The 17532-nt window shown below is 42.8% G+C and overlaps 1 protein-coding gene across 5 annotated transcripts in view; it reads right to left on the minus strand.

Annotated features, from left to right (window-relative positions):
• The window catches only part of ubr5 (ubiquitin protein ligase E3 component n-recognin 5), an 83608-nt gene that overhangs the window by 12255 nt on the left and 53821 nt on the right, over positions 1-17532 (minus strand). For all 5 annotated transcript variants that reach the window (XM_072692481.1, XM_072692479.1, XM_072692478.1 and 2 more), the window contains exons 29-43: positions 17105-17251; positions 16510-16628; positions 15033-15159; positions 14689-14818; positions 14102-14262; positions 13783-14022; positions 12932-13055; positions 11397-11508; positions 10756-10887; positions 6923-7180; positions 5965-6233; positions 3449-3660; positions 3130-3363; positions 1381-1454; positions 1-110 (exon numbers count right to left, since the gene is read on the minus strand). The exon at positions 1-110 is cut by the window's left edge and continues 63 nt beyond it. In XM_072692481.1, coding sequence (XP_072548582.1) covers positions 1-110; positions 1381-1454; positions 3130-3363; positions 3449-3660; positions 5965-6233; positions 6923-7180; positions 10756-10887; positions 11397-11508; positions 12932-13055; positions 13783-14022; positions 14102-14262; positions 14689-14818; positions 15033-15159; positions 16510-16628; positions 17105-17251 — 2449 coding nt within the window. The remainder of the gene's footprint in view (positions 111-1380; positions 1455-3129; positions 3364-3448; positions 3661-5964; positions 6234-6922; positions 7181-10755; positions 10888-11396; positions 11509-12931; positions 13056-13782; positions 14023-14101; positions 14263-14688; positions 14819-15032; positions 15160-16509; positions 16629-17104; positions 17252-17532) is intronic.

The following is a 17532-nucleotide window of genomic DNA, read 5'->3' on the forward strand; positions in this document are numbered from 1 at the left end:
GGGAGGGATGCACCCGAGAAAGGTCATGGAGTCGGATCTACGGAAGAACGGGTGGTGCTGGCCGGTTTCTGCAGGAACAGACTCCTCCTCTTTATCCTGTAGGGAGGAGCCTAAAGAGACGCAAGCAACAGTGACTCGCCGGCCTTGTCGTCAATAACTGGCTTCTTATGTTGAACACAGCAGATATAATCTTTATTTATATATTTATATACACACACACACACACACACACACCTCTTTTACGTCATTTTAATAATAATAAACAAATAAATAAACAAATAAATAACTAAATAAATGCTTTGTAATGTAAATATGCTGCACAAAGTCTTTTATAGACAGGCAGCAATGGTTTTAGCTGATCTAGCTTCTTCGTTTCATCACACCATGATTTCACACACAAGAATTGAGGGATGCACCGATCCTACTTTTTCTGCCCCGATACCAATACCGATACATAACCTTTTGCGTATCAGCTGATACCCGATACTGATCCGATACCAGTGCTAAGTTAATAAATCTGATTCCTCACCATGTGGGAAAGATTTAAGGCCACAAGATAAACCCTTCTCCGTTCTCCTGATACGTCCGACCGGCTGTGGCAGGGACATCATTACCCCCTCTCCCTCACTCACTCTCGGCCAGGGCTGCTGAATCCTGAGATCTACCACCCTAAAGAGTTCCAGAGAGTTCCTACAGATCCAACACAGCTGACTAACGTTCAGTCGCCCCTTCATTAAAGTCCTTCATTATCTGGATCAGGTGTGTTAGATTCGGGGTGGGGCTAAACTCTGACTCTGCAGGGTGGGAGATCTCCAGGACCAGGACTGAGCAGCCCTGCTCTCGTCGGTCCTCCATTACAGGCGCACGTCTGTAGGTTATTCTGATCCTGAGTTGTGAAGCCTAGAATACCGTTGATGCGGAATTCGGGCTCAGTGAACGGATCGGTCCTGAGGATCGGCCTAATTATCCGATACCTGCTTATTTTGTCAGTAACGGGACAGATATCTGATCCTAGTATCGGTGCAGCCCGAGTGCTTTCAACAAATGGGTGTTGATGAACTCCTGGGTTTCTGAGTGAAGCACTGGTCCCTAAATGTCATAATATTGTTATTATTTATTTATTATTAATATCCCACCACCTCTCACAATGGCTTACGCTCTTCGACTGCAAAAGTAACTGTACTAAGAGAGAAGGGACTGGAGGTTGGCGGCAGAGACAAATAATTAAACGCTTATTTAATGTTAATGCCCCACTGATGTAAATTTACATCAATAAAGACAGAAGAAGAGACTTATGGCACATAAAATAATTCGCTGCAGACTTAGATTTTATTATAATAAAAATAAAAATAAAAGAAATCCACAAATCCATTAACTCACTCTGATTGGTGTCCTCGTCATTCTCATGCTCTGAGTCCTCGTTGTCCAGACCGAGTTCCAACAACTCTCGGTTCCTAAGATTTGCAAAGAGAAACACAAACAGGCGTCAGAACAAACACTCAAAATCTCTCCTTCAATAACAATCAGCCCAGATTTAAGTTAGTGGTGGGCAATTTTCTCATCATCATGAGAACGCCACCGCTATACACTTCTGAGTACAGCCTCATTATCATGATTGCTCTCAGAAACACTGAAGACCTGCATGATTCCTCATACAGAGAATAATTAACCCTCTTTATTCGGCAGTGCAGTGACTGTTTTGAAAAGAGCAATTTTATTATATGTTTCAAACTGTGTTGTGCAAAAGTTTGGGCAAATAAACCTAAAACGTGTCCCAGTGAATCTCTGAGTATTAAATGATCAAAAATATTTCTTTAATATTTAAAAAAAAAAAAAAAGAGGGCTCACCCTCATGGGTGCCTAAACTTTTGCATGATGCTCCTTTCTCTTTTTCTTAACTCTAAAATGGTCTTAGATGTTGGGAAGTGTTTTTTTGGAGACCAGTCTCTAGAAACTTGAGTATAGACAGTAGCATATTTATTTATTTATTTATAAATAATTTGTCATAACTGGTGCTTTATTTATTCCTACTGCTTAAATGATACACATGTATCATGCAAATATCTTCAAACAAATAAACTAAAAACTAAATCAAATACCTAAAATGCCCCAGTGTAAAAATAATATTTTAACAAAGAATAATTTCTCCTTTTACGAATTTAAAATAAATACAATAAGGCTTAAAGCACTGAGAGCTCACATCTCATGGGTGCCCAAACTTGGACGTTGGACTGTTTTTTGGAGACCAGTGTCTACTCTTGACTATAGACAGTAGTATACTTATATATATTTAATTTAGTTCTGCCATAACTGGTACTTTATTCCTACTGCCTAAATGATACACCTTATATCAAACACATGATCAAAATTTTTATATTTATATATAAAATAACTAAAATGTCCCAGTGAATCTTGTAGTAAGTCAACAATGAACTGATCTATAATAAACATAAAGTTAAAGATAATATTTTAACAAAGAATAATTTCTTTCTCTGACGATTTGAAAATAAATTTGAATAAAAATTGAGAATTTCCACACTGCAGGACTAATAAAGGATTATCTTCTCTTAATACAAAAAGGCTCAAAGCACTCTTGGGTGCCCAAACTTTTGCATGGTGCTCCTTTCTGCCTCTTTCTTAACTCTAAAATGGTCTTGGATGTTGAGGACTGTTTTTTGGAGACCAGTGTCTTCGAGTATAGACAGTAGCATATTTATTTATTTTTTTATTAATTTAGTTCTGTCATAACTGGTGCTTTATTTATTCCAACTGTTAAACAATATGATGCATCTTCAAACAAACAAAAAAAAAAAAAAGGAAAACTAAAATGTGAATCTCTCAGTTGAGTCGAGGATTGAACTGATCTATAATATTCATAAAGTTAAAGATAATATTCTAACAAAGAATAATTTGACAATTTCAAAATAAATACAAAAAAGCCCAAAGCAACCGAGAGCCCACATCTCTTTTGCATGGTGCTCCTTTTCGCTTTTTCAGTTTTACTAGAGAATTAACAGCACTATATTTATATTAATATTAATTAACTGCCTAAATGAACCCGTACTACAGGCCTACAGGAGTAATGAAGCACGTGAGACGCAGTATAAACCCCAGCTCCCAGATTCTTACCTCTTCCTGTCCATCTGTGTGGTGTCCAGAGTGGTCTGCAGGTTCATGGCCTTGATCCAGTAGATGAGGGCCTGGAAGACGTAGGCCACGTGCTTGAGCGAACAGACGTCCAACACAGGCAGCACGTCAGAGTGCTCGTCGTTATGGGAGCGCATCAGAGAAAGCGCGTAGTTCAGGAAGTCCCCACGCGCCGACATCATACCCTGCCGAGCGGTCAGCAGCGTAGCAGCACGCCTAGAACAGAGGACCGAACACGCATCAGAAACTGACCCGGTGACACCCTGACAGAAACGCCAGCGCCGGGACAGAGGCAACTGACCTGCGTCCCTCCAGAGTGCGGAGACTGGCCTCCTCGCGCGCGGTCATGCGCTCTCTTCGGCCAGCGTGCTGGGAGGCGTGCAGTGGGTGGCTGGGGTGTCCTGGATCTCCAGCAGAGGACAAAGCAGAGCCGTAGCGCAGCTGAGCCTCTGTGGAGTCCATGATGGACACCATCCAGTTCCAGGTGGGGATCAGTTTCTCTTCCACGAAGTTCTGGAGGACAAAGGCAGCTTAGCTTAGTGCAGGTCAGTGAGTGTCTACCTGTAATTAACTCTATATAACATTAGATTTAACCCAAATAAACATGGTCAGTGGTCAGTGAGAGTGTCTACCTGTAATTAACTCTATATAACATTAGATTTAACCCAAATAAACATGGTCAGTGGTCAGTGAGAGTGTCTACCTGTAATTAACTCTATATGACATTAGATTTAACCCAAATAAACAAAGGCAGTGGTCAGTGAGAGTGTCTACCTGTAATTAACTCTATATAACATTAGAATAAACCCAAATAAACAAAGGCAGTGGTCAGTGAGAGTGTCTACCTGTAATTAACTCTATATAACATTAGATTTAACCCAAATAAACAAAGGCAGTGGTCAGTGAGAGTGTCTACCTGTAATTAACTCTATATAACATTAGAATAAACCCAAATAAACATAAAGGCAGTGGTCAGTGAGAGTGTCTACCTGTAATTAACTCTATGTTTATTTGGGTTAAATCTAATGTTATATAAAGTCAGTGGTCAGTGAGAGTGTCTACCTGTAATTAACTCTATATAACATTAGAATAAACCCAAATAAACAAAGGCAGTGGTCAGTGAGAGTGTCTACCTGTAATTAACTCTATATAACATTAGATTTAACCCAAATAAACAAAGGCAGTGGTCAGTGAGAGTGTCTACCTGTAATTAACTCTATGTTTATTTGGGTTAAATCTAATGTTATATAAAGTCAGTGGTCAGTGAGAGTGTCTACCTGTAATTAACTCTATATAACATTAGAATAAACCCAAATAAACATAAAGGCAGTGGTCAGTGAGAGTGTCTACCTGTAATTAACTCTATATAACATTAGAATAAACCCAAATAAACAGAAAGTCAGTGGTCAGTGAGTGTCTACCTGTAATTAACTCTATATAACATTAGAATAAACCCTAATAAACATAAAGGCAGTGGTCAGTGAGAGTGTCTACCTGTAATTAACTCTATATAACATTAGAATAAACCCAAATGAACATAAAGGCAGTGGTCAGTGAGAGAGTCTACCTGTAATTAACTATTTTTATTTGGGTTTATTCTATTGTTATAAAGAGTTAATTACAGGTAGACACTCACTGACCACTAACTACATATGACATTACAATAAACCCAAATAAACAAAGGCAGTGGTCAGTGAGAGTGTCTACCTGTAATTAACTCTATATAACATTAGATTTAACCCAAATAAACAAAGGCAGTGGTCAGTGAGAGTGTCTACCTGTAATTAACTCTATGTTTATTTGGGTTAAATCTAATGTTATATAAAGTCAGTGGTCAGTGAGAGTGTCTACCTGTAATTAACTCTATATAACATTAGAATAAACCCAAATAAACATAAAGGCAGTGGTCAGTGAGAGTGTCTACCTGTAATTAACTCTATATAACATTAGAATAAACCCAAATAAACAGAAAGTCAGTGGTCAGTGAGTGTCTACCTGTAATTAACTCTATATAACATTAGAATAAACCCTAATAAACATAAAGGCAGTGGTCAGTGAGAGTGTCTACCTGTAATTAACTCTATATAACATTAGAATAAACCCAAATGAACATAAAGGCAGTGGTCAGTGAGAGAGTCTACCTGTAATTAACTATTTTTATTTGGGTTTATTCTATTGTTATAAAGAGTTAATTACAGGTAGACACTCACTGACCACTAACTACATATGACATTACAATAAACCCAAATAAACGTTAATCAGTGGTCAGTGAGTGTCTAACTGCAATTAACTCTGTCCATTTGGGTTTATTCTAATATTATATAAAGTCAGTGGTCAGTGAGTGTGTCTAACTTTAATTGTCTATTTGGGGTTATTCTAATGTTATATAGAGTTACTCTCACTGACCACTGACTGTTTATTCGGGGTTATTATGTTATATAAAGTCACTGATCAGTAAGAGTGTCTACCTTACACTCTTACTGATCAGTGAGAGTCAGTGGTCTCAGAGAGTGTCTACCTGTAATTAACTCTATATAACATTAGAATAAACCCAAATAAACATAAAGTCAGTGCTGAGTGAGAGTGTCTACCTGTAATTAACTCTATATAACATTAGAATAAACCCAAATAAACATAAAATCAGTGGTCAGTGAGAGTGTCTACCTGTAACGAACTCTATATAACATTAGAATAAACCCAAATAAACATAAAATCAGTGGTCAGTGAGAGTGTCTACCTGTAACGAACTCTATATAACATTAGAATGAACCCACATAGGATTTTGCACTGATCCGCCTCTTCTCAGGTGGGACTAACCTGCAGGTTGACCGCATCCTGGTATGTGAGTTTGACCGCAGCAGGGTACTGGGAGTACACCAGGTGGTTGTATTTCGGGATGAGGCTCATGAGGTCAGAAATCTGCCGGATGACGATGCTGTAGGCTCGGGCCAGGCTGCTGGCGGAGGTAAGGTAGCTGCTGGAGTTGCTGGCCTCCAGGGCTGCGGCCGCAGCTGCTGCGCTGGTGCTGATGGCGCTGCTCCGGCGCAGGTTGGACGGGTCGATGTAGATCAGGCCTGTGGAGCTCGCTGATGGAGGAAAGGGAGCCGTTAAAACATGTTCAACAGGATGAAACCTCTTACTAGGTGGCTGCTATGGTGTTGCTTTGTGGTTGATATGGTATCCAAGGTGGTTTCTATGGTGCTGCCAGCAGGTTGCTATAGTATTCCCAGTTGGCTGCTATAGTATTGCCAAGTGGTTTCAAAGTTGTTGCTAGGTGATTGATATGGTATCCCAGGTGGTTTCTATGGTGCTGCCAGCAGGTTGCTATAGTATTCCCAGTTGGCTGCTATAGTATTGCCAAGTGGTTTCTAAGTGATTGCTATGGTATCCAAGGTAGTTTCAATGGTGTTGCTAGCTTGTTGCTATAGTATTACCATATGGTTTCTAAGTGGTTGCTATAGCGTTGCTTGGTGACTCATGGTATGAAGGAAATCCCAGGTGGTTGCAATGGTGTAGCTAGCTGGTTTCTTTTGTGTTGCCAGGTGGTTTCCAGGGTAGCAACGTTACAACAACTACCTAGAAACCAGTTAGCAGCACAATAGCAACACCATAGAAAACACCAGGTCTACCATATTAGCCACCTGCTAAGTGGTTGCTATGATGTTTCTAAATGGCTGCTATGGTGCCCCAGGGTGGCTGCAGGATATCTGCTATGATGCACTAATCATGTCATGTGAGGTCAGATATGCTGCAGAAATGCTGGTGTTGCAGGTACCTGCAGGTGTTGAGGAGCTGGCAGGAGCCCCACCAGCTGAGCGCTGGCTTGGGGTGGTCCGCACAGCCCACTGCATGGAGCGAGGGGCCTGGGCAGCGCTGTTAGCGTGAGCGGAACCGGTCGTCCTCTCCAGGGGCTCGTCCAGGAGGTACGTCTCCTGATCGGCATCGTCGCTCTGACTGCTGCTGCTGTCCGAGTCGCTCGAGTCGTTGGACTGCGAATCGTCCTCGGAGAAGAAGGCGGGAACGCTGCTGGCACCTTCAGGACACAGAGGGGTTCAGAGGTCAGGCTGAAACCAACAATCTGATCAATCAAACACACGGTTAGTCTGATGGTCAGTGTTCCAACAACCGCACCCATAAACGCAACCGCACTGCGAAGACGTCAGCTACACCTCAAAAACATCCGAAACAGAAATGCAGAGAAACCTGCCAGGTTTCCATCGAGCTGCTGAATTACACTCATGTGACTGGGTTTAGTGCCTTCACTACACCCCACACTCAGATATGAGCAGTCTACAAAATCTTAGACACTGGAGTCAAGTTATTCAACTTTACACTGGGGTTGAGTCGGTCTGAGAGAGATGAGAGACCTGCTGTTTGAACACGATGAGAAAAATCGGTGAAAGGAAATGGGTCAGCTTTGCGCTGCTGTATTTAGGTCTGCTTTGGCTGTTATGCTGCTTTATGATGTTGTTTCACATGAGAGAACAGTTATAAAATGAGCATTTCACCGCTAGCCGGTCTTTGTATAACTCTGAACTTTGATTGTGGACATCCAGTGAATAAATAAAGCCTACACAGGCTCCGCCTCTCTCTCTCTCTCTCTCTACTCCCTCAGCTGTTTATGACTGTTAGAATAAAGAATAAGTTAAAATTCTTATTCCTATAAACTGTTTAGTGTCACTTTTTCCTGTCTGCATTCATGTTTTGCTCTCACCAAGTAGAATCCCTAGTGTGTTTTATAGAGATTCTGGTTCCCCGTCTGTTTATAAGTGTTGGTGTTCCTTTAAAAACATGCTGCCGGTGTCCTGCTGCATGGACCATGCTGAGAGATTTTAGCTTTGGAAGTGTGCACAAAGCAAGAGACGTCAGAAGGGTTAAAAATATAGGCCCAAAGAGGGCCCAAGACTCCTAGCCTCAGCAAATCTTATCAAAACAGGCTTGAAAATAAATAAATAAATAAATAAAGTCGATGGAAACCTGGTTATTCACTTGCATTTCACAAAATTAGCAAACTAGTGAATTAGTTTACACACACACACGCACACACACACACACACACACACACGTATGTTAGGTTTCACGCACGAGTTCAGCTTTAAAGCCCCAGTGAAGACTTCAGACACTGCAACACACAAGCCTTTCAGATCCCACCATGTTTACGTTATGCTACACTATTTGGACAAAAGTATTGGGACACCTGCTCATTCATTGTCTCTTCTGAAATCAAGGGTATTAAAAAAGAGCAGATCCTGCTTTTGTCGGAGTGACTGTCTCTACTGTCCAAATCCTCACAGCAATGCTCCTCCAAAAACTAGCAGAAAGCCTTCTTACCCGGACAGTAGAGACAGACGAAAGCAGGATCGACCCTCGACTTTAGAAGAATGAATGAATGAGATGGTGTCCCAATACTTTTGTCCATATAGTGTATATTATATAAGTCTATAGCGTAATTCTCATGACTTCACTATGTGAAGCGTGGCTGCAGTGCTGATCTGGCTCTTCCTGACTGGGGTTTTAGATGAGGTCTGATCTAATCAGGTGCGTTGGGCACTGGCTAGTATCTCGAGATAAACTGTGAGGGTGTGTTTGTGGGTGTGTGCACACTTCATACTGGTCCTGATATAAAAAAAAAGGAAAAGAAATACGCAACAGAGGAAGAAGAAGCTCATACCAAACATAGGAAATGCCAGGGACACCCTACTGCCTGTGAACGAGAGAGCGTCCATTGAGCTAAACGCTAAAGAAGCCTAGTGGCTTATATTAGCCCATAGCTGACATATATATATATATAATAAAAAAATAATAAAAAAAAAAGACTATAGGGTGAATTGCCCTATAATGTGGGACAACACAGTAGGTTGGTGTATTGGTGAGAACCTGGTGATACAATATTGATAAAGATATGGGGTTATGATTCAATATAGACTGTAAGAAAAATGATACATCAACACTTCCTGATTCAATTTTAGGAAAATGGTCAAAATACACCATCATATGCATGTGAACCCCCTAGACCGAACAATTAAGCTGTGTACTGTGTACCCTCCAGACTGGACCAGTGGGCTCTGCAGCCCCTACAGGCCAACACTGGGCTCTGCAGCCCCTACAGGCCAACACTGGGCTCTGCAGCCCCTACAGGCCAACACTGGGCTCTGCAGCCCCTACAGGCCAACACTGGGCTCTGCAGCCCCTACAGGCCAACACTGGGCTCTGCAGCCCCTACAGGCCAACACTGGGCTCTGCAGCCCCTACAGGCCAACACTGGGCTCTGCAGCCCCTACAGGCCAACACTGGGCTCTGCAGCCCCTACAGGCCAACACTGGGCTCTGCAGCCCCTACAGGCCAACACTGGGCTCTGCAGCCCCTACAGGCCAACACTGGGCTCTGCAGCCCCTACAGGCCAACACTGGGCTCTGCAGCCCCTACAGGCCAACACTGGGCTCTGCAGCCCCTACAGGCCAACACTGGGCTCTGCAGCCCCTACAGGCCAACACTGGGCTCTGCAGCCCCTACAGGCCAACACTGGGCTCTGCAGCCCCTACAGGCCAACACTGGGCTCTGCAGCCCCTACAGGCCAACACGGGGCTCTGCAGCCCCTACAGGCCAACACGGGGCTCTGCAGCCCCTACAGGCCAACACGGGGCTCTGCAGCCCCTACAGGCCAACACGGGGCTCTGCACCCCCTACAGGCCAACACGGGGCTCTGCACCCCCTACAGGCCAACACGGGGCTCTGCACCCCCTACAGGCCAACACGGGGCTCTGCACCCCCTACAGGCCAACACGGGGCTCTGCACCCCCTACAGGCCAACACGGGGCTCTGCACCCCCTACAGGCCAACACTGGGCTCTGCACCCCCTACAGGCCAACACTGGGCTCTGCACCCCCTACAGGCCAACACTGGGCTCTATACACTTTATACTATACTATCTACACTCCAACATTGGGCTCATACCCTCTATATTCCAACATTAGGCTCTATACCTTCTACAGGCCAACATTAAGCTCTACATTTGCATTTAGGGAATTAGCAGAGGCTCGGCCAACACTGGGGCCCTGTACCCTCTTGTACTCCAACACTGGGGCCCTGTACCCTCTTGTACTCCAACACTGGGGCCCTGTACCCTCTTGTCCTCCAACACTGGGGCCCTGTACCCTCTTGTACTCCAACACTGGGGCCCTGTACCCTCTTGTACTCCAACACTGGGGCCCTGTACCCTCTTGTACTCCAACACTGGGGCCCTGTACCCTCTTGTACTCCAACACTGGGGCCCTGTACCCTCTTGTACTCCAACATTAAGCTATATACCCCCTACAGGCCAACACTGGGCTCTATACCCTCTTATACTCCAACATTAACAGCTTAATGTTTAGGTAAAGAGCCCAATGCTCATTAATCATGAATCATTGTTGAATAATTAATATGCTGCTCTTACAGCAACTCTACTTAAACATTTAATATAACTGCACACCAGACCGTTATTAGTATAGTCGTTATAGTTCACACCTTAAATTCCATCTCTGCTCTCATATATTTGCACAGATTTTTAATTAGTCAGCAACTCCCAACTGGCTCTCTCAGAAACGACTAGCCCACACGCTACACTACCTGCTTCAGATCCCGCTGTCGCTGCCGTAACGACACTTCGGCGTCCGCTGGCGTTGTCCTGGTTGCTGTGGTTACTCTCACTGTCGCTCTCAGTCTCTGCGGCTGCCAACAGATCCAGCTCCATGTCGCTTCCTGTGGGAAAGAAACTAACTTCAGTATGGAGAAGCATAAAACCTGCCAGAACCTGAAACCACTGAAGAGGATGAAGCTCAGAACTAGGTTTAATCCCTGTCTGGGAAAACAACCAGTGGTTTTTTATGAATAAATACAAAACACTTGTTGACAATCTGATATTAAATAGAATAACATCAATACTAGGATAGTATCATTAATTCTAGAGTAAATACTAGAGCATTTCACCCAGCATCCAAACAAATTAATTAATTTTAAATTAAATTATTTAAAAAGTGATTCTAAACTTGAAGAATTTTTCTTAGTGGCAAATCTATTCAAGCTTTCGCTCAAACAACTAAAGATTATCTTAGAAACTCATTCATATTTAATTTAATTGAATTAATTAATTTATCAAAGCCGTTTTTTTACCTTAAGCAGTGCTAATCAGCATCAACACCTAATTAAAAACAATATATAAAGCTACGTCCAGGATGACCAGCTGTGTAAGACTAAGGTTAAATCTTTACCGTCCTCGTCGTGTTCGTCGTGCTGCCCCTCAGCTTCGGCAGTCTCCTCTCCCTGCTCCTCCTGGTCATCATGATGATCTTCCTCCCCAGCAACTCCCTCCACTACCTCCACCTGTAAGCATTAAGTGTCAGTTAGCCATTTGATAAATACCTGTTCTATACTCTTCTGTGCAGTAATAATTTGACTATACTACTGCCATATATCAGCACTGTCAGATCTGCATTTTCTATAACGCTCGTTATGAATTTAAGGTCATTATGCTTTATTTGTCACTTGCTCTCTGCAGAGTCTGTAAATCTTACTCATCTGCACATGACTTGAGAACATCTGTACTTTCAATAATGGGCTAATCTGTACATCTGGTACTGCTGGATGTCTGTAGAGCTACACTTTGTACAGTTTACTCGAACACTCAATTATAATATTTTGCATATTACTTTTTTTCCCCAGCTCCAGTCTTCTAGGTTATGCCACTGTTAGTACCTAAATATTGCACTTATTATCATAAATGTGCCCTATTTTTTAACCTTTAAAATAAATCAATGAACACACATTTTATTAAATCTGGGACACATTTTGATCATGAGTGCTTCTTTAGTATTATTTAATATTAATTATATATATATATATATATATATATATATATATATATATATATATATATATATATATATATATATATATATACACACACACACACACACACATACACACACACACAAAAAAAAGAAATAAATAGCACCTATGACTAAAAATGTGCCCTATTTAGCTTAACCTTAAAAAATTATATATAACATTTATATATATATTAAATGTTTAAGCAGATTTACTTACAGTATTTTAATTAAGTATACAGTGCAGGTAATGAGCATTAGGCTTTATACCTGAACACTAAGCTGTTAACGTTGGAGTATAGAGGGTACAGAGCTTAATGTTGTAGTATAGAGCCCACTGTTGGAGTGTAGGGAGTATAGTAGAGTACTATGGTCTCCATATTGACTTGTTGTGTTTAGTAGAGTCCAAGATTAGAGGATCTTTGAATTTTTAGCTTTTTCAAACTAGCTGAGGTTCTTCTAGAGTAAACAGTGAAGCACTTTTGTAAATCGCACATATAAATAAATATATCTATCTATAATGTATTTTTATTGTATAGGAGATAGAGCTAGCACCTATGGTGTCTTTTAAAAGGCATATCTCCTATACAGTTCAGGGTTCGCACTTTTTAAAAAGGGAGTAATTTTACATGACCACATGCATACATAAATTCTACCGATATTAACTGGTTTTACTGTGGTTCCAGGCTGCATTATTCAAGTCCTGCTACTGTATTACTCTACATCCTTTTTCATGTTATTCCATATGTGAGGCCCATCTGTTCCAGAGCTCAATTTTCTTTTAGGACGTCACTAATAATTCTAACATCTACAGCAATTTTCTCATCTTCCACGCGTCTCCATGCCCGGAAACCCAGTCTCTAAATTTCCAGGCATTCCAGAGCTGGCAGGAATCCTGATCTATCGTACAGGTTACTAACCTCCTCAACGTCGGCAGAGACAATGTCATCCTGCTCCTCGTCTCGTCCGCGGGCCGTCTGTGACTGGCTGCTGCGGCGTGGCTGAGGATTCCTGATGATGTAGGAGGAGGCAGATTGACCAGAACTGGGGGGGACAGAAAGTATCAAAACATCTGATGTCAAAACACACCTCAGCTAAAACATCACTAAATAAAATAATACAGAATAAAACATCATGCAACATAAAACCATGCATAATAACATACAATGAAATAAATAACAATATGTACAGAGACAGATAGATATATATTCACAAATAATATTATAAAATCAGTATAAAACATTATAGAACATTAAATATAATACATAAACATAATAATATACTATATAATTACAATAAAATCAAATATATTTCAGAAAAAACAGAACATAAAAAAATATATAATAAAATAATACATAATCAAACATAATAAAATAGTATATAATTACACTAGAAATTGTATACATACACAAATATAATTCAGAATAAAATATTAACCATGCAATATAACATAGAACCAAATATAATAAATATAATACTACATAGTGTTCTAAATTATAATTAAAAAATAAAATGAACCAGAACATAATATCTGGCACTGTAGGACTGAAAATGCTAATTCTCTCATTGCGTGAGAATTATTACTGGTGTTTTGGTTGTAGTGGGAGGAGCTTTGGTTACAGTGGGAGGGGCTTTGCTTGTCAAAGGAGTTCTGGAGAGATGGGGGTGTTTACACTGCTATAAGACGTAGCTCGGGTGCATCTCAGACCTGGGTTTGGCCTTGGGTGTGTTTACTGTGTTAGCTACAGCTAGCCCCTGCTGCGAGACTCACTTGCTGGACTGGTCCGGCGAGGGCCGCGGGGGCAGCGGCTCCACCGAGAAAAGCTCCTCACTGCCCTGAACGGCGTCGATGCTGGTGCTGGCCAGAGTAAACGGAGCGGTCGGCCTGGCGATGCCCATCCGCACCGGCACGATCAGAGATTCGGCCACATTACACAGCTCCTCTACTGCGTACGGGAGCAGAGCCTGGAACACACGCCTGCACTTCCCGATGGGCTGGGGGATGAAGTTACTGCAGGGACAAAGAGAGGGATTTAACGGGATGAAAATGTCCTACTAAGGAGCTACGAAGACAAAATCAGGACCCTTACTTCTTCTTCTTGGACGAGGCCATCTCCACGCTGAGGATGACGAAGACTCTGGCGACAGAGCGCAGGAACCTGCGAGTCACGCATATCGCCTCCTCTCGGCGGCCTGGAGTGTACTTATTCTGCAGCTCCTTCACCAGCGTGCCCAGCAGAGTGTCTATGAACTATTAATAATCATATAAAAAAAAGCACATTACAGTCCGAACTCAAACAGCCAGGTTATTTTATACTGATATGGATGCATGTGGGTCGTCTGAGGTTCTATTCTTCAGAAATTCTCTTATTAATGAGGGACCAATCCTAAATTATACACAAAGTTAATTAATACTGTTAATTTTATATCATTTCATTAGTTTTTCAGAAAATTGGCTATATGTACCTGCACATTTACAGCACTATTAATATTTCTCAATATTCTACCCATATCCTTCTCTTTATATTTTTATATTCATTTGCGCTTTTCTATATTTATTGATTTTCATTGTAAATATTAATTACAGACGTCCGACTCCTCCTATGCTTGTTGGAGTACCAGTAATAAAAGAAACTGAGCACAGCAAGAGCCGAGCAATGAACCCTTTCTGACTCACAGTGATGTCTGGAGCACACTTGACGATGAGGCAGTGTGTGAAGCAGTCCAGCCTGATGGTGCCACTCTGCTGGTTCAGGTACATCTGTTCCTCCGGCAGGAGGTGAGCAATCCGGCTGCTCGCACTCAGCCTACAGAGCGAAAACAGACTTTAGTGACTGAGCTCACTAGTCAGGGTTATTTAACTACTAAACAACGTCCCCATTCAGCCCTTATACATGGGCAGAGGACACAAACCCCGCCCCTTTTCAGCAAATCCTAAACATACAGTTGCCATTTCTGTGCAAATCTTTGCATAAGCTCTATGGAAAACATGCTAATGAAAGAAGGTGGTGGTGCACTCACGGGTCTTTGTTCTCCTGCGAGCCGAACATGATCATGCACTTCAGGGCGTTCCAGTCCTGCAGCACGCGTTCCAGAGCCAGCTGGGCAAACCGTGGGGGCTCCAGGTCATGATCTGGCATGTCGGAGTCTGAGAGAGCAAGAAAGAGAGAGATGAAGAAAACAGCTGTGTGTAAAACCAGGTAGATCTCTGTGGAATCTGACAGCAGCACATGGTCTTCTCGTCCCTTTGGGAATCTGGAGAGGAGTCAATATTAGCAACCGGCCTCCGTGATGATATTTTAGCACTGTTGGAGACGACTTTGCTCATCTTGCCATCTGAACTGATGCTAGGATGGTCTGATCTGGTCATGTTGGTCAGTTGTTCAATGATTTAGTGGACAGTAGAACATCTGATTTCTCCTTCCCAGACTCTTCTGCATCTCCACCCTTCTCTCAGAGAGCTCTCTGGATCTGGACATGATGGTGATCTTCACCCATCACTTCAACCATCAATCAAGAGCAGACCAGGCTAAACATTTTGGCCAAATTCCCGTCTTGACCCCCCACTCCCTCCAGCAAACGTAAAAATTACAATTAAAAAAGGAGGCAAAATAGCAGACTACGGTGCAGTCACTATGATCAGAGGATCGCAGGTTCGAATCCCAGGTATTCACAGGCCGCGAAAGAGCACAACTGGCCTTGCTCTCTCCAGGGAGGGTAGATGGCGCTCTCTACCCACATCGCTTCGCTGGCGTCTGCAGGCCGGCGCTTCCCCGTCAGGCGCGTTGGCTGATTAACGGGTGACGTTGCATTGGTGGCGGTTTGAAAAATGAGAGGCTTGACTGGGCACGAGTCAGTGGGGGCATCTGCTAGTCCGCCCTCACTAGTCTCGGGGGCGTAGCACGTAAGGGTTGGAAATGGGTGGAATCAGATTAATTAATTTTTATTAATTAATTAATCATTTTTAAAATATTTGCCCCCAAATAAAACCATGTATTTTTTTTTTTATCTGTCCTTTGAACAGCCGCTCAGGCCTATAACTGACCGCTGAATATACGGAACACTGGTCGAGAGAGACAATGTATGACCTCCACAGATGGAGTGGAGTGGATGTGCTGGGACTGGGTGGAGCTGCCGTTGCCACATTTTCCTCGTACTCTGCATACGGTCATGCTGTTGCTGCATTTACAAAGAGCGCTCTACTCCACGCTGGCTGTGATCTGATTGGGTAGTCAAAAACGCCACAGTTCATATCAATTATACAGTCCTTTCACTCAACCGCCCGAACGCGCTTTGGTTTTTGCCCATTTCTGGCCAAATTGGTTGCCAAATATTGAGTGCAACCCTACATTTTAACTAGTAATAAATATGAGGTGTTTTCCAACACCACTTGTAATCAGACGCTGCGTAAAACAAATGGACCAACAGAAACGTTTTCATTGTTTTGATAAAGTTTCTGCAGCCCGGTGAAAAATCCTGAAATCTGGAGGCTCTGTACCTTCTGCGTTTGCAGCCTTGCGGTTCCGGTCTTCTCTGATACGAGGCGGCCGGTACTGACAGTGCTCCACACTTTGCCTAGCAACCGTCTGAACCAGAAACAGCAGGATGTGCTCGCCCCTGTCGGGAAAGGGAGAGGGACATTAACATTAGGCCAACGTAGTCAAAGTACAGCACTGATTCAACAAACATGCTTAAACATGCCACCTGAAACGACCAACACACAACCCCCCCCCCAAAAAAAAAAATTTAAAATCTGCACGTCATCCAACACTCCAAATAGCGAATCAACAGGCGTACCTAATAAACTGACATTATTAGGCAGCATGATGCCAACAGGTTCATCATGTCTATTGGCAGTACTACTACTCTATAGAGCCTAGACAAGCTGTGACAAATGTGTGCATTTGCACATCTGTGTCAGCAACGAGTGCAATTTAAAGTAGCTGAATGCATTCATTAGAAGGGGTGTCCATAAACATTTGGACAGAGTATATGTTCTATATGTTCCTCGCGTGCGAAGTGTGGCAAGTTTGCTATGCTCTTCCTTCAGCTAATGTGAAGCAGCTGCAGGGCCTGGGAGGGCAGAACAGCACCTGCTGTTGGGGCTGGTGACCAGGTTGGTGGTGGTCAGCAGTCTGTAGAGCAGGTCCAGGCGTGCTGCTTTCTGGCCAGCGATCAGAGTTTTGCACTTGCACTTCTCCCAGCAGTCACAGTACGCAGTGGGAGACGTCCTCTTCAGCCTGAAGACACACAGTTCAAACATCGGCCCGGTCAGTTGTACATAAACAGCTGGAGCATGGCTTCTGCCATCAAACCCTAACCCCATATACCCCCCCTCTCTCTATACCCATCTAACCCCTATACACCTCTCACTCTCTCTATACCCATCTAACCCCCTATACACCTCTCTATACCCCTCTAACCCCCTATACCTCTCTCTCGCTCTATACCCATCAAACCCCCTATACACCCCTCTTTCTCCATACCCACCTAACCCCTATACACCCCTCTTTCTCCATAC

The sequence above is a fragment of the Salminus brasiliensis genome, chromosome 1 (assembly GCF_030463535.1).
Source record: "Salminus brasiliensis chromosome 1, fSalBra1.hap2, whole genome shotgun sequence".
NCBI classification, from domain to species: Eukaryota; Metazoa; Chordata; class Actinopteri; order Characiformes; family Bryconidae; genus Salminus; species Salminus brasiliensis.